The 15,194-nt window shown below is 47.5% G+C and overlaps 1 protein-coding gene across 2 annotated transcripts; it reads right to left on the bottom strand.

Annotated features, from left to right (window-relative positions):
* Positions 1-652: 652 nt before the first annotated feature.
* LOC148657750 (choline-phosphate cytidylyltransferase B) lies at positions 653-14,443 on the bottom strand. Of its 2 annotated transcripts, none has more exons than XM_088638432.1 (8): positions 13,899-14,443; positions 8,335-8,434; positions 6,984-7,100; positions 5,853-6,004; positions 5,183-5,261; positions 4,476-4,618; positions 3,748-3,936; positions 653-2,640 (listed from the first exon to the last, which is right to left on the bottom strand). In XM_088638432.1, the coding sequence occupies exons 1-8, from the start codon at positions 14,085-14,087 to the stop codon at positions 2,443-2,445; spliced, it is 1,167 nt and encodes a 388-aa protein (XP_088494558.1). In that variant the 5' UTR covers positions 14,088-14,443; the 3' UTR covers positions 653-2,442. The 2 variants fall into 2 exon arrangements, with proteins under 2 accessions (XP_088494558.1, XP_088494559.1); XM_088638433.1 differs by lacking the exon at positions 13,899-14,443 and adding an exon at positions 10,753-11,361.
* Between the last annotated feature and the right edge of the window lie 751 nt (positions 14,444-15,194).

Genomic DNA, 15,194 nt, shown 5'->3' on the forward strand with positions numbered 1-15,194 from the left:
TGTGTCTGTGTCTCATGGAGAAAAGCTGGGGTATGCGAAAAGACGAATTCCTAATGCAAGAAATTGTATAGGGCTAATAAAGAAACATTAACATTATATTAAATGATTTGGGTCCAGTAGTGCCAGGCAGGCCTGATGATGTTGGGCCCAGTAGCGCCAGACAGGCCTGATGATTTGGGACCAGTAGAGCCACGCAGGCCTGATGATGTTGGGCCCAGTAGCGCCAGACGGGCCTGATGATTTGGGACCAGTAGAGCCAGGCAGGCCTGATGATGTTGGGCCCAGTAGCGCCAAGCAGTGGATTAGGGATGACGGTGTCACCAGCGTGGCGGTTTGGTGGCTGAGGAGTGTCATCCTGTCATCTCTGGACCCAACCAGTTGCAAAAGCAACCACTCGGATCCTCCCCAACTCAGCTGAGCCACCTGGTTCCCAGTCTCATGTGAGAACTGTATTTCTAACCTGTTCATGCAGAGATATGGAGCACTGTTCACCTTCAGAACTTACAGCGTGACCTCCGGCCGTTGTACAACAGACTGGCTGCTCTAAGAAGGAAATGGAAGTCTTGCTGAGCGGGAAATTTCTCCAGGTATTTACCTCCCATCCTCACCCAAAGCGAATCCCGGCTGTGACACACAGACACACGAAGACCTAGTCTTGTCTTGTACCCTTTATTTGTTACATATTAATCCATTTTTTTGTAATTATAAAAAAAATCTAATTTGAAACATTTCTTCCAGAACATTCAATACATCGACTTTGTACAGAGCGCATCAAAATGTATGGACTCTTGAGGCAAAAAGATGTTTGTTTTTTTTTGCCCTTGACTTTTTTTTTTTGTCGTGAAAACCCCACTCTGCACTCCGTGTGGAAAGGATCAAGGCCTAACGTGAACACCTATTAGATATTCTTGAATAGGTAGGCTCGTGGTGGACAGCTCCAGTGCTGCAGGGCCACTTTTTGGAAGTTGAGTGACCCCAGACCATATCCTGCCCCAGTAGGTCCAGTTAGCTGGAGTAATGGAACATTGTGACCAATTAACCTTAAAACACAAGGCTCCGATACGGGGGTTTGATCAGGATTCACCCTTGCACACTCTTAGAAAGACCTCCAGCAGTCGTGATCTCTAAACAGCCGTGCATGATGCACAGAGACACTGAACATGATAGAAGATCAAAGAAAACAAGGTCACATTTTCACTCGACACTCAACAGTACCGAAAGCATTATACCACTGGAAGTAAAGACACCATAGTGTCATTAATGTGCACGTGGTAAAAAAAAAAAAAGTTTTTGATTTGAATTTGGTTTGCTTTTTTTTTTATTTATGCAGTCATTACTACTAATCGTTACAGTAACATTACACATTTAACAGACGTCGGACACCTGTCCTGGTCAGAGGAGACACACTGTGGCAGGTAAGCAGAAGTACTTGTTCAGCTGGAGCAGTTTTCCTCCATGTCATGATGAACTAATAATCTGCAAACCTGCTCGTTCGACTGGAGTTGAGCACCACTGCTTGTTACATTAAGTTAAATGAATTTGTTCAAACAAAACGTGCAAACTTTGCACAAAAAAACACGAGAAATCAGATTTACAGAGAAAATTCATCCCCCTACGAGCTTTCTCTTTATGTTACATTATAGCGGTTACACAGCTTTAAAAGCATTTTCTAGAATTCTCAAGTAACCTTCTGCTTGACACAATAATTGTATTGAATTGCTGTGATTCCATCAGGAGCTCCTGCATTGTCAGAAAGTCCATGATTGTTGGTGACTGGCTCTTGAGACCTTGAGTACAGAGTCCCCAGGCGCCACTCCTGGCGAGTAAATTCAATCCTCCGTTTTTTTAAATACATCGATATCTGTGTAGGCAGGAACCCAGTGTCAATCTGAAGATCATTAAGATATAGATTTTTTTTTACATTTTCTACTGATGACTTGAAACAAAAAAGCAACGAAGGACTTTTTTTCAATGCACGTGTCAATTTTTGCAAAGTGTGTCCAAAAACCAGCTTATCTTCAACGGCTCAAGTACCAGTTCGTTCAAAACCGAAGGTTAACATTCAGGTCAAGTATCATCACACCAGTCTTTGGCAAGTAAGCCGGTCCTGAGTGGTCAAGGGATCTTCGACACTTCTGTTGTGAATTTAAAAACACTTACCTGCTATTCTCTAGTTAGTTCTAGGTTCAAGATTAATAATAATTAGATTGACAGGCAGAATGAAGTGTTTCAAGTCAGAATACATGTGAGTACTTTTAAATACATTTTCTCATTGGTACCCATGAGGCTAAGCTTTCCTTTCAATGTGCGATGTCCACATCTCCCTGTAATGTGTTTATCCGGGGGCGACTCACAGCACGGCCTGCCGCTGTGGAAGGACCGACACAGGGCGCCGCCCTGCCTGACAGTAGCAGTACTGCGTCCCGGGGTGGCAGGCGGTCCCTACTTCTCGTCCTCGTCCCCCTCGCTCATGCTGCTGACGGAGGCAGAGGCGCCATGCGGGGAGGCCGGGGGGGAGGTCTTGAAGGCCCAGCGCGAGGTGGGGGAGGGCGAGCGCTCTCGCGTGGGGCTGCCCGTGGGGGACTGGCGCGGAGACAGCGCCTGCAGCATCCGCCCGCTGCGCTCCTGGAACATCTGCTTCTGCGGGGGAGACGCACACGCGGTCAGCCGTTGCTCGCTCCCGCCTGAACCCTGCAGAAGACGTTAGAGTCTCCTCTGCCCTAATTTCACCTCTGGCAGCAAGTTCGGCGACGGACAAAGTCACAGTCTGACATCTGTACCCCTCCGCCTTCGCAAAACTCCCTGCTTAAACGCAAGTGCAGGGTGTGTTCCTCAAATAACCGTGCCGTGCCGTGCTACAGGCACCAGGCAGGGGCAAGCAGGGCTTGAAGCAGAGGTCTGTGGGTTCCGTTTTAAAAATCTGAATTTAAAAAAACCCCAAACTGAGGGTTCTGCCGGGCGTTTTAGAGACGAACCATGCTCTTGATTAGCATGGTTCTTCTCTAAAACGCCCGGGAGAACCCTCAGTTTTGGGTTTTTTTTTAATTTGAATAATCACGTCCTCCGTGAGGTTTAAGCCTTTTTGGGTGGACTAAGGCTAAATGAGTCTCCTGTTCCTTCAGGAGACACCTGCTTTTTAATTACAGTCGTTTGGCACAAATGAATCTATTGCGAGCAGCTTTAGTGTGATAAGTTTAAAAAAATATCCATGTAATTAAAAGTGTTTCCCAAGGGGGAACAATTTATAATAAGAATACAGAGATCTTCGGAGGTGGGAGTACCTCTAATACAACTACAGTATATAACCAAAATAGACCTGGAATATTTAATTGTATTCTCATCTAATACTTTTCACAGTGTGCATTGCTGCACTTACCTGTAAATATTAAGAATTTGCAAGGCAGCCAAGTGCAGATTAAATGTTCTTATACCTCAAAAAGGTCTTCTGCAAATACCATTTTAATTGTCAGAAACAACTTTATTGATTAATATGTAGAAACTTACAGCAAATACTGATCAATAAAGAAATAGTTTGAAGACTGCTTATTCCTTTTTCTCCTTTCTTGAGTGTCAGACCTTTGCTTTCCCCCCATGCAGCTGCTAAAATGCATATTTTTTCATTTAGATTTGTCAAAAAAAAAAGACATTTTAATAGTGATTTTGTTGTAGACTATTGAGGGATGATATCTTACCAGCAACAGTCAGAAGACACATTTCTCAAAACCGCAGAAGAAGTGTTGTTCTTACCCAGGCTCCATCGGGGCCAAAGAGCTCCAGAAAGCTGCCGATAAACTCTCTGGATTTCTCTTCCCACTTCTGGATGAGATCATGGCTTTTCTCCTCTACTTTGTTCACAAAGTGCTTTGACTTCTCCTCCACGTTCTTGACCTTCTCCTTCATCCTGTCCACCTGGTTCTGCAGGCGGTACTTCTTCTCCTGCGGTGCAAAAGAGAAGCTGATGGGCCGGGCGCTCAGTGGGGGAGCGAGGGGCCTGAGGCCCAGCCGTGCTGCTGGGACACCCTGCAGAAGCCAAAGAGCAGAAAAACGAATTCCCCCTGTCGGAGGGGCCGGTACGAGGCTCCTCATTGTGCTCCATTTTGGACACGTTTTTATGGACTGTTTACGGATCTGTGTCTGGCTGTGTTAAACATCATCAGTGTGAAGCCCTCTACGTATTTCACATTCCTCCCTGAAAGGGGGAGAATACTTCCTCCTGAAACTCAGGCCTGAGCTGATCTGAGCCTTCCCCATGACCTGTGCCTTTCCATGGCCTTCCGCAGGCTGACAGGCCCCAGATGTCACCTGAGGAACACAGTGCTGGACACTTAAGGTGGTTTGTGCACATCGCTACAGAGCAGAACATCGGGCTGTGGTGCCATGATGCGCAGCCACGCTCAGCACAGTGAACAGCCTGCTGTCAGTCCAGCTCCAGCCCCTCCCTGGACAGCTCTGGGAACAGCAGGCCTGACACTCACGTTGATGAAGCTCACGTTCAGCTCCTTCGCCGTGTAGCCTCTTTGCAGGTTGCGTCTGGCGTACACGTCATAGTCGCGCACGATTCGAGTGATGATGTCAGATGTGGAGATGCCCTCTGTTCTCTGAGTGGGGACGAACATGCCTGGAGCAGAAAAAAGACACGAGGCCCAACGTGCATAGAGACTACTAAGCAGTAGTAGTAGCAGTAGAGCTCCATCTGAAGTGAAAAGACCTTCACATTACCATTCCACATCCATACCCACATGGCTTATAGAAAACCAGGTGGTTGTTACAGGAACTCAAGATGTTTGTACTGTTCTGAGAGACAGAAAAGGTTCATTTCCAACATACAATGGCTATACTTTTGTACCACTCTCTTAAGTGTTATCTTTCTTCCTCTGAAAGATTCTAATTTTGCACATTTGACTGAATGCTGGTGTGAACAAGAGGGATACAGAGCTCTTTGCTCATTTCCCTCTAGGGAGCTGGGTGTCATTCCATCAACCTGTTGACTGGACTAGATAACACTTTACCATGCTACTATCAATCACTGACACCTAAAGCTCACTTGATGTTCAAACATTTTGCACAGAACAGCATTCTTCTCAAGGAGAAACAGATGTTTTTGGTTTGAGTATTTGTGACTGATTAAATGACACAAGGCATGGATTGTGAATAGTCCATAAGGGTTGTTTATATTCCTCACCTGCCTCCTTTATGTGCTTATACACATCTTCTGAACCAGCAGAAGAATATGGAATATCGTCATGAGCAACAAAGTCAATCTGCAAAAACAAACAGACGCATTGAATCTGATTAAGATTTCACTGAAGAGGGAATTCCCCTTATTTCACAGAACTCTGACTGTCCAGTACAATCCTGGACAAAAGGCCAATCACGTTAATTGTAGTGAATAATTCTTGATGGCTAGATTTTGATCTCTGCAGACAGAGGACAGAGAAGAGGCATCTTCCCATTTAGCACATCATAGCATCACAGTCTGACACTGAGCCATGTTGCACAAGGACTTTTTCCATGAATGAATCTTAATTTGCATGCTGGTCAGGTGGTCCATGATGAATGGCTATGTGTTAGCTGGGGGTGAGCTCTTAGACTCACACAGCTTGGCTCTGGCCCCAAGGACGATCAAGGCTGAAGTCACTGTGCTTTTTGTACCAGAATCTGGCAGCATCCCTTAACATCCTGTGGTTTGGAAACTGTGATGTTCCAGTGCTGCAGAGTGACAGAATGATATATCCATCTGTATATTTGGAGTGGACAAATAGCAAAACCAATTCGCTTCACTCTAAATATCAAACATTTCCCATCCATCACAGCCATCTCCTCTATATGCACACGTTGTCCACAGAGCTGACCTTGTGCTGTTCGAGGAACTCGGGGGTGAGCGTCCAGGGGGCATCCCTGATGACCTCGTCGACATAGCGGCAGTGCCTCAAGGCCTCGTACCTCTCCTCCTCCGTCATCACCGTGAAGCCCTTGTACTTGTGCGTCAGCTCGTCGCTGCACACTGAAACACCGAAAACCGCCGTTAACCCCCAGCCGGGGGCGCTTGTCCTGAGGCGCGGGACTACAGGACGGAGGTCCAGCCTGTGCCCATCCAGCCCACTGCGCTGGATCTCAGGAGCTTGTTTATTCCAGAACCTCAAAGAGGGACAGACTCAGAGCAACAGAGCTCGTTTTGAAATTCGCGGCAGGAATCGACAGACCCCCCCCCCCCACACCTTCCAGTAATTTGCTGCAGTATGTCTTGTTATCGTATACTGTGTATCTCACTGCTGGCCCAGATCAAGCTCAGTTCAGCCACTGACAGCCTGGCTCTGACTGAGTAGGGGGATGAGAACAGTGGTGTTTAAAGTGTGCATCTACAGCCCAGCCAGGCCAGACAGCTGTGTTCTGGTAAGAACATGGAAATAAAGACAGGCTCATTCAGTAACTACTGTAGTAGCTAAAATACCATCACTTCCTGAAAGCGTTCAGAGTCTGGGCCTCAACAACCTAACCGTTCTGGTTACTCGCAAGTCTTTGTGTGAAAAGTGCTTCCTATCACCTGTGCTAAAAGAACCCTCTTCATTCCATGCTGTGACCCTGAGACTTTGTTTCACAATTTAGTGTGCAGTACTCCTGCCGGTTGACAATATCCATACCTATCCATAGGGTTCCATAAGCTTGGATCAAATCTCCTCTCAGTCTCCTTTGTTCTAGGCTGAAGGGATTCAGCTCCATTAACCCGTCATTATCTGACCATCCCTGAGACCAGGTGTCATTCCTGCTGCTCTTTCTATGAATTCTCCAGACTTTATCCTTATTGTGGTAAGACGATAAAAACTGAACGCAGTACTCTGAATGAAGGCCTACCAGTAACATTGTAAGTCACATTTATTAGTTTCAGATTTTGTGTTCACCATATTGATACTACGAGCATTTCATAATTTCGTAAGTAAGCCTGGTTTAAAGAAGCTGGAAGTGTCACACTGAAATAGTCCTACCTCCCACTATCAGGTATCCGTTAGGGAAAAGGTTCTTGGCCTGCATGAGAGCGCGGGCGTGGCCGGAGTGGAAGAGGTCAAATATCCCATCAGCGTACACCCTCACTGGCCTGTCCACTGCGAGGAGAGAAAGACACGGTCAGCAGACACTCCTCTCTCCCTCTCTGGGCCGTACTGCTGCCAGCCTTCCCATCCTCTAATGAACACCAGTCCTGGATCAAACTACAGGGAAGAGTCGGGGAGTCTAGAACAAGCGGCCCAGCCCTGCTGCTGAAGATCATACCCCAGTTTCCTCCCAGAAGCGTCTGGATGAGATCCTCCAGAAACCAAACGAGCTCAATGAGCTGATCCCCATCCCTTGTGTGCTTCCAAACGTGTGACGGAAATAAAGTCACAGCAGAACAGATCCTCCTTGCACTGCTTTCCAAGCTGCAGTTTCACCATGGTTTGGCCCCTTACTGTGCCTGCCTGGCTTCCCCATCTCGTCCTGCGCTGTGCCGTTCCCCTGGTCGCCTGATACACTGTACGATTTCAAGGGCTCTGCCTTCCCTCTGAAAGCCATGGGAAATCAGTAAGCACACACCAGAAAGGGAAACTGCTGGACAGCATCCCCTCCGGCAAATCTCACTGTCCTGTTTTGTTATCCTCACTTGCTCATACCAGCCTTTTCTTCCTGTGCGGGAATAATATCAGAAAGGCGATGCTCAACCGTGTGCACATTAAGAATGAAACTGGGATTAGAACTGCAAGGGGTTTCCCGTCGGTGGTCCTTATCTGTAAGTGTGCCGGGGAGCTGTGCTTTCTGCTGCTGTGGGCTGACAGATTTGCTGACAGAAGGGCATCAGATGGGGCGCTGAAGCAGTGTTTTTTCTCAGTGCTTAGTCAGCATATTTAAGAGTAAGGCTTGTCCTGACAGCGGACCTCAGACAGAGCTCTCTGTGTGGTTAAATCATGACCATGTGGTTTCTGCTGAAGTGTGTTCGACTGGCCAGAAAGGACTGAACTGGTCTCTGATCCGACTCTGACTATCTCAGATCGAATATATTTTTCCTGTCAGGATTTATATTTCGAATAAATAAATATTAACATGCGTTGAGTATGAAAGGTCTTCATTCCAATCCAGTCCAGAATCAAAGATCGCTGCCAAACTGCGAGGCTGGATTGAAACTCAAGTGCTGTTACTGGAAGGTATTGCTTGTGTGCGCAGACAATTACCGGCACTGCACACAAAATGAACAGCCGTGGCAATCCTGTTGCACTTCCTTTGTTGCTAGTGGGAAGACAGAACACCTAGAGAACAGAACCTGGTAGTAGCAACAGAAACCTGCAGCCCCAGAGAGTCGGGCCTGACCTGGTGTGCCCAGATGCGCCTGAGCAACGGTGAGCCTCTCGTGAGGAGCTCTGCATTGACAGCTGGTTTCGTCCGCGAACGCAGCGGGCTCCCTCAGCGTCTGAAAGAGAACAAAAGAGGGGAAAGTGTGTGTTTGGAGTTGGCAAGCTTGGTAGATTCCTGGGAACCTGCCTCCCCTGTCTTTGGCATCTCCCTCGGGTGCTGCAGGCTCAACAACAGGTACTGTAGGACCAATATCTTAAAAGAGGCGTCCTCCTAACTGCCTGCAAAGCTGACTGTTGCCATGCTTCTGAGAACCGTTAGTTTCTCCGGTGTTTTGAAAGCTGGGTATAGCTCAAGCGTACAACACAAAGATAACATACGTATGGTCCAGTTGTTGTGTGTTGTTGTTTTTTGCAATGACGAGCTGCATGATACTCGTTTTGAATGTGCACAATCACTTAATGCATACTTGGGACCAGCACGGCATAACCTGGTCAGGATGCATATCAAAAACACAAACCAACTGCCTTTGCTGCTTGTTTGTTTTTTGTATGACTCCTGAAGCTTGCATCAACAAGGATTTTTTTTCGCTGAGGATATTTAGATTTAAAGCGAAGTACCCTTTGGATGGTCCTTTTCAAATAATGTTCCCTGCCCAACTCATTATTCCTCCAGACCATGTTAAAAATTAGGCTATTTCCTCTGGTGACCAATTAAGAACAATTAGTGTGCCCTTGACATGCCCCTGGGTTGGCAAAAAGTCAAGGGCCAGTCCATCTGGACATGCTGTTTCCAGTCATCAATAATTCAGCGCCTGTAGCTTCCTACACTCGTGTAAACATGTCCTTTTGTTCAAGTAGAAAACTAACATCGTAGCATCTTGGGTTTTAGTCTTCTGGAGCTGTCCATATTTTCTCTCACTGGAATTACAGCAGTCCTATGAGTAAGGCCTTTGGGCAGCCTTTATTAAGCACGGTTTTAAAGCAAAATAGTGTGACCTGACTGTGATTTGAAAATTATCTGCAGAGCTGTCAGATGGTAAGGTTCTGGGTGTACCCTATTGCACAGAGTCAAAGAAAGGAGACGTGATTCATTAAATACAACAGCACAGGACTGAAAAGAGCTGTAGAAAAAATCATCTTGTCCTGATGGAAACTGACATGTTTGTCAATACCAGCCTTTTTAATAATAACTCTGGTGTTAGAGTCTGACCCCAATGACCTCAGGTTTTGTTTAAGCACACCACAGCTTAATTGTATTAGATATCAGGGATATTGACTGCTTGTAAGACACAGATCTAGAGCTGCTCAGCAGTTTCGAAAATTTACGGGGATGTAACAGATAGATTTACGATTTAAAGCAAAACAAAATGAAAGTGATGTAACAATAAAAGACCAAATGTTCTCAGCAGTTTTCTGCCTGACAGATATTGGCCATGGTGTGTAAAATCCACTGAAGGAGATGTCTGTTCAGGGGTCAGGCAGCGTTGAACTGGGAACAGGAGAGAGATCTACAAAGTCCGCTCATTTCGCCCAGAACAGACAAAGGGTGTTCTAGGTACATCTTTGGCAGAAGTGAGGTTGTGGGATTTCAGAAGATGTAACCCTGCTCATGGTCAAGAGGCGAAGAAAAGCATCCAGTCCAGTGCACAGCTGGAGGAGGTCCAGGGGCTCCAGTATGAGGCTCCACGGAAAAAGAGCCCATTAAACAGCTGGAGCACATCTGGCTCAGCTGGACTGCCCCCTGTTGGCCGCTGGGCTGACTGCCCTCGATAAAACTGGGTTAGAGAACTGAAATGGTCAGAAATCAATAACGTGCATGTGACAGATGCTTATTGATCAACGGACCTGGATTGTTTCGACTACAGACTTTCTGTCAGACAGAAATCATATTCAATTTTCCTTAGCTGCAGAGGTAACAGAGGGGAAAGGCATACTGGATGCTGGGACTGAGTACAGTGTCGCCAATGGTAACGACCTTTCAAGACCCTTCCCAGAAGGCTGATGCACTGCAGGAGGTCCTGAAGGGCGGCTGAGACACACTGCTCTTATCTCGCAGGTTACTATTCTGGTCCTATTCGCTGTGACAGTCTGACATCCTCTGCAGCACCAGCATGCAAGACGAGAAAACTGAGAAACTGAGAAACTTAAAAGGCCGCATCCACAGTCAATCCAACCCCAATCCCCCCTGGAACAGGATGGCTAGCCGGGAGGTAGCTGGGATGTTGCAATTCCAAGCAGGAGCTTGTTGTTAGCGAGAGCAAATAGGTTGAGCCTGTCCCTGTCCCAGGGTGCTGTCGGGCAGCAGCACCGCGAGGGGAAGCGAGCAGCGGCTCAGCATTCCACATCACAGACACAGCCCTCAGCCTGCTGCTGCTTCCGCCAAGACAAAGGAGACATTTCAGACACGGAGGAGAAAAAAAACCCATTCACTCACCGTCCGCGGCTGGGGACATGTGTGCTCTATCTCCTCCATGGTTCCTGAAGGAGGCTCAAAAGAAGGGAATTTTGGGATACCTATCTGTGACTCAGCATCAGGGCTGAGCACTAGCATGGCTATCCTCCTCACTCTATTGTGCCCAACACGTCTGCCCACACTCCAGCCGGCTCCCCCCCTCCCCCTCCAAGGTTGGCAGCTTCTTCCTAGCAATTCGTTTGCTCTCTGATGTCCTCGAGAGGAGGCCGAGAGAGGGTGGGGTCCTCTGTACCGTATTGTAGTAAAATGCAGGCTGGACAGCCACAGCCTCGGTCGGTTACCATAACAACAGCCTCACGGAGGCAGAAAAAAGGCAGGGAGGGAGGGGAGGCGTCTGCAGGGAGAGCAGCAGCCCCGCCGAAGCTGCTGCTCCCTCGTTTGCATGGGAGGAGCTGATTGGCTGCCACGGCCATAGCGCCACCAGGAAGCGATTCGCACAGGCCTGGAGTGTCATGGGATATGCAAATGAGGGAAGCCGTCGATGTGTGGGTGGAGCTCAGCTCTGTGCCCTGGATGCGCCAGGCTCACTCAGCCCGAGGCTGAGGAGGCTGTGCGGGGGGCACCCTCTCAGGTACAGGCAGCTAATGAGCTGGCTGACCTCAAGTTGTATAGTGAGGGATTTATTCTCATTCCAGACATATACAGTACAAGTATACAATGGAACGAAATACAATTCCTCCTGGTCCACGGAACAAATACAGGCAGGACAGACAGGACACTGACATAGACAGGATACACATAGTACAAAGTGCAGATAGTGCAAATGACAAGGCAATACGTATTACATTATACACAACACACTGGGGGGATTTAAACCCTGTTTCTGGAACTGGGGTGGGTGCAAGTAGATTCCAGGGTGTTGAGGAGCCTGAGAGTCTGCAGGAAGAAGCTGTTACAGAGTCCGGTGGAGCTGGCCCATACACTGCGATATCTTTTCCCAGGTGGTGTGCATGGGACATAAAGTGCTTACAAAGACGACATTGTACCCCACATTTATAAATACATTCTTACCTTAAAATTTTCATTGCATTTTTACCTTTACTCATTTCTAGGCATTGGCCATTTATTTACAAAATAATGCCACTGTACGATGTTACTGCAAACTAAGACAGTGTTTTGTGGGAATATCAATCGCCTTGGATTACTGAAACGTATACCCTGTTAGTTCTCTCCTCTGCGCTGTCAGTACTGTCTTGGAGTTAGGAGTCCAAGAAAGTGAAATGACATACTGAGGCTTTCACAAGGCTCCACACTACTTTTGCAAAGTATGCATTATTGCAGTGTTTCCCAGAGAGGTACTCTGGTGAAGGGGTGATGATGACGATGATGATGATAATAATCATCATCTTCAGCAGCGCTTCTCTGGACACTCCACTCAAAGTGCTTTACAGGTAATGGGGATCCCCTCCACCACCACCATTATAGCCCCACCTGGATGATGCTCCAGTACTCTCACACACCCCAGCTCTCAGTGGGGAGGAGAGCAGAGTGATGAAGCCAGTTCAGAGATGGGGATCATTAGGAGGCCGTGATTGGTAAAGTCCAATGGGAATTTTTTGCCAGGACACCAGAGTAACACCCATACTGTTTTTGAGGAACACCCTCGGATTTTTAATGATAATGTAGATTGAGGAACTCAGTTTTACGTCTCATCCAAAGGACGGCACCTTTTTACAGTACAGAGTCCCTGTCACTATACTGGGGCATTGGGTCCTACACAGACCCCAGGGTGAGCGCCCCCTGCTGGCCCCACTAACACCTCTTCCAGCAGCAGCCTTAGCTTTCCCAGGAGTCTCCCATCCAGGTACTGGCCAGGCTCACACTGCTGAGCTCCAGTGAGCTGCCAGCTGGGAGCTGCAGGGTGACGTAGGGATGGGAGACCATTATCTTTGGTCCTGGATTGGACACATCCCGTTCTGTGACTGGGGAGGAGAACAGACCGATAACATACTGCACAGGGCAATTCCTCGTGTCCACACCTGGGGGCAGTGTTACTTTCTCAGCCCAAGTGAACTAGGGAGCCCCTTCAAACCCAACACAACCCCCATGCCCCACGCCCACCCACCCCCCAAAAAACAAACTCTTTACATGATTTTACTGTAACACGGGATCGAATTGAATTCAAGACACCCTTTGGTTTCTAAGTACTTCGAAGGAGAATAAAGGCAATGGTTTAATTTTGCCTGAAAATGACATTCTGTCCTGTGTATGAAAAAATAAGTTTGAAACTTGTATTCAACCGAACTTTCTATGCTCAACACGTTATATAATCCGAAGAAAAGAAAGAATGATAAAATAAGGAAGAATATTTTTAAAATATTAAATATAACCGGTCCTTGATAATTTTCAGGGTAGGATTTGAAACGGAAACAAAAATCTTTCTTGGACCACAAGTGTAATTGAGGTAAATCCAAAATCCAAAAATATGTTACCAGTAAGTCACCAACATGTTAAAAGATATGTAAATGATGTCGCCAATGTTAACTGGTTAGCAGGAAAAACTTATTTTAACTTATTTTAAACTCCTTTTGTGCGCTATATCCTTCTCCGACTAGTTTATGCGTAAGTGTCACTTCACGGCACGTTAATGCAAATTATTATTTAATCGCAGACAAGTTAAATGTTTCCCTTTTATTTCTGTATTGTGGCGTTTCTATTCTATTTCTGTTTTCTAACGGAGGCAGAGTGATGCAGAAGCTTCATATGAATGTAAGCAGAAAATGTCACTCAGATTCGTCTGTACCGATTGACAACATACAGGTCAACTTCGTTTCCACGCTCTTTCTCTCTGCCCCGGTGTCGGGTTCTCTCTCGTCAACCAGGTATAGATCGAAGTCACGACTAAACAGACCACCCGGAGTCCTGCGCGCATTACGAGAAGGCAGGACACCCGAGCCGTGTTTTGCCGGTCGGACCTGTCGTCTGCCCGGCTCCAGCCGCGATCCTGAGGCTGGGGGGCAGGCTGGAGTCCAGCGGCAGACGGGGTTTATTCCCCTGCCAAGCCTATCCGCAGGGCAGGTATTACACTGTGACACTTAACGACATTTAGTGACACGGCTCCCCTCTCGCCTCCCTCCCTCCCCCCTGCTTGAGATTGACAGAATTACCTTGCGCGGCGCTTTGACGCCTGGAAGAGGCAGCCCAACTCTTCCTTCGCCTCTGCGTTTCCTACCAACCATCTCGGACCGCGGCAGCCCCCGAGCACGCCAGGCTCTGCCTCTGTCAGCGCGGCGGAGGCCGGTTTCGGGAACCCTGACTGACCCTTGCTGACGAAGTCGACAGTGTGCAAAGTTCATGCCAAGTTGGTCGCGACGGGCTCCTCGGTATCGACAGCGAGAGCGGTGAAAGGCCAGTTTATGTAAAGGAGGGAGGGGGGGAGCTTCGGGACTGCTGCTGCTGGAGGGGCACGGAACGACCGCTGGACCGCTGGGCCCCCCGCTCCCCTAACGCAGGGACTCGGGGTTAGGACCCGATAGCGACGCCCTGAAACCGCTGGGCCGCTCGCTCAGCCCGGTGTGAGCGCAGTGATGTGGGAGCGAGGGGAACGGCACGCCTCGGCGAGCAGGGTCTGAAAAAGCTCCTGAAAACAGGCTGCCATTGTTGGGACAGAAGCACCCGGGGTGGTAGCCATGGCAACTGCTTCCTCGGGATAAATCGCCCCATTTAGCCAGGACCAAGCGCCTGGAGAAGCCCGCCCGCTCAGCGTTTCCATTCAGCTCAGCTCTTAAAGGCGCAGGCCTGACCCGTGGCGGGTCTGCCGGTCTTACAGCCTGTGAGACGGAAACTCATTTCAAAGACAGCTGTGGTATCCGATGGGAGATGTGCATTCCTTGGATAGACTATGATACAGGCGTACCTGATTAAATGATTAGTTTTGCTTGTCAGCATCCAAGAAGCCTGTTTGAAACGTGTACAGACGAGCAACACGAATAAACATAAAGCCTTCTGTGTGCTAAAGAAAATGAGACTGCACATTGCAGCTCTATCATCCGACTAAATATTATAATATGTATAATAATAATAATATAATACTGTAAAGAAATAAGCAAGTGTTATTTTCTTGCTTTCGGAGACTCGGGGACAGGCTTGCTTTTGTGGCGTCTTCACACTAGGACACCCATGGTGTTGGGTTCTCCACAATATCTGTTTTTTTATAGCAAACTAATAATAAAATGACTCTCTAATACAACATAGGTGTAATTGAATATCATTTTATTAGCTGTGTCCTACCGATTGTAAACCAAATAAATAAAACTGCTTGATTTTTTTTTTTTGCTGGTAAAAAAATGAATAAAATAATCAGAAACTATTTTTTCTCTCACAAGTACAGTAACTGCGCTTCCATGTACCAGCGTCACCTGCACGAGTTTATTTGAAATAGATGTAGCCCTACAGCGCCACCC

The sequence above is a fragment of the Lepisosteus platostomus genome, chromosome 7 (assembly GCF_059453375.1).
Source record: "Lepisosteus platostomus isolate fLepPlt1 chromosome 7, fLepPlt1.hap1, whole genome shotgun sequence".
NCBI lineage: Eukaryota > Metazoa > Chordata > Actinopteri > Semionotiformes > Lepisosteidae > Lepisosteus > Lepisosteus platostomus.

Excerpts from the sequence above, each read along its gene's own strand:
- LOC148657750 (XM_088638432.1), bottom strand. The coding sequence starts at position 14,087 with ATGAACTTTGCACACTGTCGACTTCGTCAGCAAGGGTCAGTCAGGGTT. Across the intron at positions 8,435-13,898 it reads GCGTCAAAGCGCCGCGCAAG|ACGCTGAGGGAGCCCGCTGC; the intron begins GTAATTCTGTCA and ends GTTCTCTTTCAG. Across the intron at positions 6,005-6,983 it reads CGGATACCTGATAGTGGGAG|TGTGCAGCGACGAGCTGACG; the intron begins GTAGGACTATTT and ends TCGGTGTTTCAG.